This window comes from Tachysurus vachellii, chromosome 5, assembly GCF_030014155.1.
Source record: "Tachysurus vachellii isolate PV-2020 chromosome 5, HZAU_Pvac_v1, whole genome shotgun sequence".
Taxonomy (NCBI): domain Eukaryota; kingdom Metazoa; phylum Chordata; class Actinopteri; order Siluriformes; family Bagridae; genus Tachysurus; species Tachysurus vachellii.
The window spans coordinates 22,952,685-22,962,500 of NC_083464.1; the positions used below are offsets into that span (position 1 = coordinate 22,952,685).

General features: G+C 38.4%; 1 protein-coding gene across 1 annotated transcript in view; it reads left to right on the top strand.

Moving 5' to 3' along the window:
* Positions 1-4,881: 4,881 nt before the first annotated feature.
* The window catches only part of ntd5 (ntl-dependent gene 5), a 10,083-nt gene continuing 5,148 nt past the window's right edge, over positions 4,882-9,816 (top strand). The window contains exons 1-3 of the mRNA XM_060869306.1: positions 4,882-5,014; positions 6,087-6,230; positions 6,501-6,692. Coding sequence (XP_060725289.1) covers positions 4,948-5,014; positions 6,087-6,230; positions 6,501-6,692 — 403 coding nt within the window. The 5' untranslated portion in view covers positions 4,882-4,947. The remainder of the gene's footprint in view (positions 5,015-6,086; positions 6,231-6,500; positions 6,693-9,816) is intronic.

Consider the following 9,816-nt stretch of genomic DNA (forward strand, 5'->3'; position numbering starts at 1 on the left):
GGGTAGGGCCTGACTTTTCTCTCAAATCTTCACTAAGGCTTGGATTCAGATCTGGTGACTGGGAAGGTGGCTGAAGATCACTTATTGTTTGTCTATGCACTTATTGTTATTAATGTTCATGAAACCTGTTTGAGAGACTTTTGCTTTGTGACATGGTGCTTTGTCATGCTGGAGGTAGCCGTTAGATTGTGGACATGACGTGATGCAGCACATGATCAGCATCAGCACTCAGATAGTCTGTGACATTCAAGTGATAATTGATTGGTATTAACAGCCTAAAATGTGCCAAGAAAACATTCCCAACGCATTACACCACCTCCACCAGCCTGGACTGTTGACACTGTTGGCAGGTTGGGTCCATGCTGTTGGTGTTGGAGTCTTGCTGTTGGTGCCACATTCTGACCCAACCATCTGTGAGCCTCAGCAGAAACTATGAATATCAGTCTACATTTTTACAGTCTTTAATTGACCTGTTTTGGTGAGTTTGTGTCTATTGCAGACTCAGCTTTCTGTTCTTGACTGACAGAAGTGTAAACTGACATGGTCTTCTGCTGCGGTAGCTCATCTGCCTCAAGGTTAAACATGCGGGAATTCTGTTCACTACAATTGCACAGAGTGGATATCTATGTTACTGTAGCCTTTCTGTCAGCCTAAACAGTCTCCTTTAACCTCTCTCATTTACGAGGTGATTCACTCACTGTTTTTTCTTTATTGCCATACAACATTCTGAGTAAACTCCTGACTGTTGCATGTGAAAATCCCAGGTGATCATCATTATAGAAATACTTATAGCCCATTTAGCATCAACAATCACGCCAGTCAAATTCACTGAGATCACATTTTTTCCCCCATTTTGATGTTTGATGTGAACATTGGCTGAAGCTGCTGATTTATATATATATATCTGCATGGCTTAATACATTGCACTGCATAAATTGTGTACGATACTGAGCACTATATATAGTGTGTATATATTTAGAGCCAGATTTGCCAAGGGTCAACAGACTCCAGTCTCACTTTGCTTGTGTGTGTGATGTTTTCATTTTAATAGGTAAACCATGAAGTCTGCATATTTGTCATTTCATATCTTTGACCCTAAAGAGGTCAGAAGTGACTGTTTCATGGGGTTTCTAAGTACTCTGATGAACAATACTCTTATTAATGCTTTTGTAGCTAAATGAGCACAAATCCTCACAGCCACGCTGCGAAACCTAGTGGTAAACCTTTCCAGAAGAGAGGAGATTATAACACAAGCAATTATAATCAAAACCAATTGAGGACTAAATCTGGAATGGGATATCCAACAAACATATAAGAGTGATGTTCAAGAGTTCAAAATATTTTGGCTATACAGTGAATAAATACAAGAGATTTACTTCGTGAAAAAATAAAATTCTTTGGGATATATATTAGATTTTTCTAATATATTGTATTTTATATATATACAGTATATATAATACTAGATTGAATAATATTAGATTTAATTTAGATTGAATTTAAACTGAACTGATAAACAACAGTGGCACCCTTTGTATGACCTTTTTTTTTATTTTTTATTTTTATTAACTGCCAGTCATTCCAGAGAGCGAGCACTGTGCTTCTCTTTAATATAATAATCTATCACCCATTTCCCAATCAGGCATGCAGACACAGAGAGGATGTGACCTTCAGATACTAGGTCAGGGAATAAAAGAAACATGTAACTATGATATAGACAGAAAACAAAGCTGAAAACAAATAATTCATTATTTTTGCTGAAGAAGATTCTGTGTCATCCAAAGAATAGGATTTGAACAAAAGTCTGGGATGAAGAGAGCGAAAGTTTATTCAGTGGGTGATTAAGAATAAAAATCAGTGAAACATTTGAACAGTTAAAACTATTTTTATTTTTGTTTAACTGTGTGCGAGGACATTTTTTGTAACAGCGTAAGGAAGAGTCGGAAACCGACAATGTAGTATCCATAAGCTGAGCTTTAATAGCTGAGTTTAAAAGTCATATAATCCAAAACGTTATACAAAAACAATAACAGGAGGCAAGCAGAAAATCGGTAACCAGAATAATGAAAAACAGAACAATGGTCATGAACAAAGTAGCAGAGAATCAGGGTGAAAATGTTTCACAGAAGTAAGTGCACCCCTCACATTTTTGTAAATATTTTATTATATCTTTTCATGGGACAACACTGAAGAAATGACACATTGCTACAATATAAAGTAGTGAGTGTACAGCTTGTATAACAGTGTAAATTTGCTGTCCCTGCAAAATAACTTAACACACAGCCATTAATGTCTAAACCGCTGGGCACAAAAGTAAGCAGACCCCTAAGTGAAAATGTCCAAATTGGGCCCAATTAGCCATTTTCTCTCCCCGGTGTCATGTGACTTGTTAGTGTTACAAGGTCTCAGGTGTGAATGGGGAGCAGGTGTGTTAAATTTGGTGTTATCGCTCTCACTCTCTCATTCTGGTCACTGGAAGTTCAACATGGCACCTCATGACAAAGAACTCTCTGAGGATCTGAAAAAAATAATTGTTGCTCTTCATAAAGATGGCGTAGGCTAAGAAGATTGCCAAGACCATACAACGGTTTAACAGGACAGGTTCCACTAAGAACAGGCCTCGCGTCAGCATCATATCCAGAGGTTTTGTTTGGGAAATAGACATATGAATGCTGCCGGCATTGCTGCAGAGGTTGAAGGGGTGGGGGGTCAGCCTGTCAGTGCTCAGACCATACGGCGCTCACTGCATCAAATTGATCTACATGGCTGTCATCCCAGAAGAAAACCTCTTCTAAAGATGATGCACAAGAAAAACTGCAAACAGTTTGCTGAAGACAAGCAGACTAAGGGCATACAATATTGGAACCATGTCCTGTGGTCTGATGAGACCAAGATAAACTTTTTTGGTTCAAGATGGTTTCAAACATGTGTGGCGGCAACCAGGTGAGGAGTACAAAGACAAGTGTGTCTTGCCTACAGTCAAGCATGGTGGTGGGAGTGTCATGGTCTGGGGCTGCATGAGTGCTGCCGGCACTGGGGAGCTACAGTTCATTGAGGGAACCATGAATGCCAACATGTACTGTGACATACTGAAGCAGAGCATGCCATCATGCCAGCATCCCATCTATTCGGAGACTGGGCCTCAGGGCAGAATTCCAACATGATAACAACCCCAAACACACCTCCAAGATGACCAATGCCTTGCTAAAGAAGCTGAGGGTAAAGGTGATGGACTGGCCAAGCATGTCTCCAGACCTAAACCCAATTGAGCATCTGTGGGGCATCCTCAAATGGAAGGTTGAGGAGCGCAAGGTCTCCAACATTCACCAGCTCTGTGATGTCATTATGGAGGAGTGGAAGAGTGGCAAGTGACTCCAGTGGCAACCTGTGACACTCTGGTGAACTCCATGCCCAAGAGGGTTAAGTGCTGGAAAATAATGGTGGCCACACAAAATATTGACACTTTGGGCAGAATTTGGACATTTTTCACTTAGGGGTGTACTCACTTTTGTGGCCAGCAGTTTAGACATTAATGGCTGTGTGTTGAGTTATTTTGCGGAGACAGCAAATTTACACTGTTATACAAGCTGTACACTCACTACTTTACATTGTAGCAAAATATCGTTTCTTCAGTGTTGTCCCATGAAAGATATAATAAATATTTACAAAAATGTGAGGTGTGTATTCACTTCTGTGAGATACTGTATATATATATATATCAAGGGCTGAACCCATTAGCAAAGAGAAGACAATGGCACCTCATCTCTGAAGGCCTCTGGCTGGTGGGCAAAGTAAATATTACACTGGTGTTGCAGAGCTATTGAATTGATCAGGAAACCAACTTGGCTGATTGGGGCTGTAAGGGCAGAAGTCCACAAACAGCGGTAAGTAGCTGCTCATTTGTGGCATGGAGCACGCTAACTTTAAGATTCCTTATTTTGTAAGAAAACCGACTAAGTAGAATCCATAAGTAGAGTTTTAATAGTAAATCCAAATTCAAACAAACCAAAACACGAGGCAAACACACTAACAGGAAGCAGGCAGATGTTCAGTAACCTGAATAGAAAGTCAGCGAGACAAGCAATCTGAAAAACGCAATATGAAAAGCAAAAAAGATGAAAAACAAAACAATGGTCATGAACAAAGAAGCAGAGAAACAATGGATAAACAACGGCTTGGAATTGAAGCAAAACACTAACGTGTTTCTAACTATGTCTGTATATATACTGTGAATCCGGAAGTGAGCGTGAACCAGAAGTGCTAGTACTCCGGCAAGGGTTACCTCTGGTGGCATGGAGAGGGATGTTCCACAGAAGTTTTCACCTGGCAATTAGCTGACTTGTTGCTGAAACTGCAAGGATGTGCATTTATACATTTACACTTATTTATTTATTTATTTAATTACTTGTTTGCTTGCGTATTTCCATATACCTTTATTTGAAGACAATAATTCACAAGGTTCACAAGGTCAACATTTGGATGTTATATATTAATTGTTTTTGTTTTTTTTTTAAAGTGTGAGACAGTTATCACACTTTTGCAGTTGTGTGGTCTGTGGTAGAGAAAGGGAGAAACAGAAAAAGAACAATACGAGGTGCATGTCTCTGTATCTTTGCATGTGTGTGTGTATGTGTGTGTGTGTGTGTGTGTGTATGTGTGTGTGTGTGTGTGTGTGTGTGTGTGTGTGTGATTGAGTGTGGGTGACTGTACTCAGTAGGCATTAAGAGAATTGGGTGAAAGGTTCTTTTACAAGGGAATTTTAGCAAGTGTTTAAAACACAAACCAGATGTGTGTGTGTGTGTGTGAGTTCCTGCATGTGCCCTCTTCTCCACTCCGCCCTCATGATCACCCCATCACAGCACCCCCCTCCTACCTCCCCTCTACCCCATCTTTATAGCCCACTCTTTGCTTTACTCCGTCATAAGATCTCCTGTGAAACAGCAGGGAACGATGGAGACATCTCAACTGCTCCTTCTGCTCTGTGTGTGGGCGCTCATCAGCCTGTCCCGGCAATCAGGTGAGTACACACTGTGTGCATGTGAAAGAGAATGAGAGACAGAGACAGAGTTGTCATGACTTAGCATCTCTTGAATGTTTTAAAATATGGTAAAATTATATATTTTATATATATATATATATATATATATATATATATATATATATATATATATATATATATATATATATATATGGTAAAATATTATTTTTTTTATACATATATTATTCCTTAATAAATATGTTATGTGTGTGTTTTAACCATTCTATCCATTTCAGTGTAATACCTATTGTAGGTCTGGGAGAAAATGTTTAATGTGTATGTGTGTGTGCGTGCGTACATTTAATTACATTAGTCATTCAGGAATTTAGGAAGAGGCCCTTTATCAGTGGCTCTGCAGAAAGTTCCTTGAAATCCGTTTCTTCTACATGGTCTTCTCTCTTTGCCTTTAGCTGTATAAACTGTATTTATAAAACTAGCACATAGAAGCCCCTTTAGCACTATCTTACTAGCAGGATGCACACTGATTTTAGTAATCTTTAAATCAGGGGTTCTTTTGCAGTAAGGGATCACTTTAACTGTAAAATAAATTCCATGGACCACATTAGCACTGACGTGTTTTATGACCGTCATCTATTCACATATAAATAAGGATAACTAAATGCATACAAATACAATAATATTCTCTATATTTTTTTGTCAGGGTTTTTGAATTGTTGTTCAAACTTTAAGGAATCGATTTTGTTTCATTTCAATTATTTAATTATTTTATTTAAAAAAAAAAAAGTTGTTTCAAAATGAAAGAAAATTTCTCTTTCAAAATGAAAGAAAGTAAAGCTCTCTTGTTTTTTATAATAGGTCAATAAAACCTTCTCAAGTGCTTTTTTGAGGAATTTTCTAAAATACATAATATGTATTTTAATATATTTTAAATCCTGAACTAAAACAACTAAGACCAACTAATTTGGTTGAAGTTTTTTTTTTTGTGTAGTGATGTGTGTAACATTATAGCCAAAGGTACATAAAGTGTCTTTTATGTGATAAACACTCTTCATTGTGTTATATATATATGATTTCTTTTCTGCTGTAACAGAGGTGGTTGAACAGTGCCCAGATAGGATTCTGGGTAATGAGAGGACACGAACATGCCCTAAAAAGTGCAAGCAAGATGATGATTGTGGCAACAAGCGCCAGTGTTTATGCGATGGACCATGCGGACTCAGCTGTGTGGCTCCAGGTCAGATTCTTACAACACTATAATAACACCTACACAATGCTTATATATGTAAAAGTGTTATGTAAGAGCTGTAAAGTTTGTGCTAACTGGTTATTGTTCATAAAACATTTATAAAACTACATATCTATGTCACTGAAAAACATTTCCGAGCAGAAAAATAATTGCTAGCATCCACATCACAAATAATTTAAGTCTGTTCTGAGAAAGGTTATGTAAATTCTTTAAAGTCTAACTTAGTAAAGATTTGTAACTCTAAAACCGTTTCAACAGCTCGGACATGTCCGTGGCCTCTTCCTGCCGGTGAACACTTCGACGTGGCTCTCATCTCTTCATCTCCTTCTTTCTCTGCTCTTCTGGAAGTGCGTTGTCATCCTGGGTACACCATGGCCAATGGCCTGAATGCTGTTATCCGCCGGTGCCAAGGTGACCGACAATGGAGTGGTGATGATCCTGAGTGTACAGGTGAGTAACAACATTAAAAGTACCTTAGAAACACATTAAATAATTCAGCAGTGCATGAACACTAGCAGATAGGTTGTAAGAAACAACCTTTATGATGGACACTTATGCCACATTTGCACATCCAGCAATTTTGTCGCCAGCCGCTGTACCAGGAGGTCGCCAGTGGGCATTCCTAAAAAAAGTTGCCATAGTAATAAGTTTATCAGTGGATAGAACAACTAATTGTGTTTGTATATATATAATTCAGCAGTGCATATATGTATCATTCTGGATGAAGGAGAAACACTGTGTGCTCTTTGCCATAGATCACTGTGTTCTACTGTCTTCACTAACATTGCAAGTTGCTGCACCAAGGAGCTCCAAATTTGCATAAAGTTCAACTTTTTCCAGCATTGTCACATCATTGGACACACCACACCTATTCACTAACAGTCACTACCTCTCATGTCACTAGAAGTCACCAGTTCTCATTGACAAAGAAAATCTCTGGTCAGTTTGTCGTTATATGAGTAAATGTTGAATGAAATGTACAGTATGAGTTGCTGTACTCAAGAAGTCTTACTTTTTTTAATCATTGATATAAACATCTTGTGACCAAATACTTCAAAGAACAGGCAGCATGTTGTAATCAACAAGTTAAATGATTAAAAAAAGCATAATATACACTCACTGTCCACTTTAAGACTAGGTCTATTTCTAGAATTAGTCCCCCTTTGCTGCTATAATAAACTCTACTCTTCTGATGCAGTTTCAACTAGATCTTAGTATGGCTGCGGGAATTTGGGAGGAGGCCTTGTGTACATTCCAGCTCATCCCAAAGGTGTTCAGTGGGGCTGAGATCAGGGCACTGTTCCACTTGAGTTCTTTCACTCCAAACTTGGCAAAGCATATATTTATAGAACTTAGGCTGGAACATGTTTGATCACTGATCAGCGATAACATTAAACCCACTTAATGGACATGAATAACACTGATTTTCTTGTTACAGTTTCACCTATCAACGGGTGGAATATATTAGACAACTAGTGAACAATCAGTTCTCGAAATGTATGGCAAGGGTAACTATCTGAATGACTTTGACAAGGCCAAATTATGCTGGCAATACGACTGAGTTAGGGCATCTTCAAAACAGCAAGTGCTGTGTGATGTTCCTGAATTCAGTGCTTAAAATCTATAAAAGCTGCTCCAAGAAAGCAAATCCAGTGAACCAGACCAGGGCCATTGGCACCCAAGGCTCACTGATGTGAGAGATAAGCGAAGGCTAGCTTGTCTTGTCCGGTCCCACAGAAGAGATTCTGTATCACAAATTGTTGAAAAAGTTTAAACTGGCTGTGATAGAAAGGTGTCAGAACACACAGTGCATCTCATCTAGCTAAGCATAAACGCAGTCCAGTGAGAGTGCTCAGATTTGCATACCAAGTACATCTAATTATGGTAACGGTCTTCGATAATGTGCCCTGCTACACTGCAATATCAGTTCAGGAATGGTTTGAGGTTTGAGTTCATGGTATTGACTGGGAGTCTTGATCGAGCATCTGTGCAAAGTCCTGTACTAACAAGTTCGATCTATGGAGTACTGAAGTGCTCTGGAATGAAGCATTGTATGTAAGGTATAGCATTGGGTAGTTTTGTAAGCATTGAATAACTAAGATTATATAGTCATAGGAAAAGCTTAGTTAAATGTCAGCATGGAGTTACTGCGGAAGAGTGTGTATAGCAGTGGTGCTGTAAAGGTGGGGTGGATGATTCCAAAGGTCCTGATTACATAAGGGACCAACGGGATCCTAGAGAACAAAAATTGTACTGTAGAATAAGAATTGTCTAAGACTGCAGGACAAGTACAGTAAACGGTTGTAAGTGTGCTTACATTATTGTCCAGGTATAAATATCTTCACTGCACAGCAATCTTTTGGCAGAATAAGAAGTGCACATAATACTGATATTTGCTTAGAAACACTACTTAAAAATCTAAAGAGTATAACAAATAAGTAAATAGATAAACATAAATATCACCAGGAAATCATCTTCCTAACTCCTTTCCTCTGTCTCTCACTCTATCATATACAAAGACAGGTGCACTATGATTTGTGCAAAGCTCTCTGGCATTAAAGTACAAGAGTCTAGTGAGAGCTGTATGAGCTTGACCTGCCTGCAGAGGAACCCACACACTCTGTACACTGAGAGATATTTCCAGGACTAAAGCGGCAGGCAGAGAGGAGGTGTGGGCGTTTAGAGAGCATTCCTACGACAGCACCTGCAGCTCAGTGACATGACAGAGCAGAGAATCCACACACATGCCAACATTGTAAATGTGTTAGATTTCCTCTCTTTTCACCACTAAATCTCCCACGCATGTTAGAGATTGCCAGATATGAGTCAAGTGAATGTGTGAACAGATCATTCCAGATGGATCGCTGTGAAGCTGTACACTATTCATCTGTCCTCCCTTCCACCTACCCACCCACCCACTCATTCATCCATCTTCCCATCCGTCAACACAACACCAGTCGTCCTGCACTCCTTTGTGTCCTCTGGTGTTACATTCAGCATTGTTTAAGCATCGAAGTAGACGTCTCACACTATGAAGCTTTGGCTTCATAACTGGTCAAAATCTCCTTTAATGAAATCTATCTATCTATCTATCTATCTATCTATCTATCTATCTATCTATCTATCTATCTATCTATCTATCTATCTATCTGTCTGTCTGTCTGTCTGTCTGTCTGTCTGTCTGTCTGTCTATCTATCTATCTATCTATCTATCTATCTATCTATCTATTTTGGTTATAATATGCTTTATTGGTTTTTTTTGCATTATGCATAGAATTATATTAACAATATATTAAAATATAAATAAATAAATAAGAAAATTATAATTTTTTTGTTCTTATTCATGTTCACAAAAGCCAACTAAAGCAGAATAGAGCAGTATAGGATCCAAAACAGTATATTATTTCAACAGAATGCTTTGCCAGTGCAGTGCCAGCCTTTCCTTCCAACATGAGTCGGTTTCATTTAACCCCTTAATCTCTGGACCTATTCATATTATTTATCATAAGTATATTATTTAGTCACTATTGTGAATTATTATAATTATTAAGTAAATATTGAGTAAAAGGGAGCT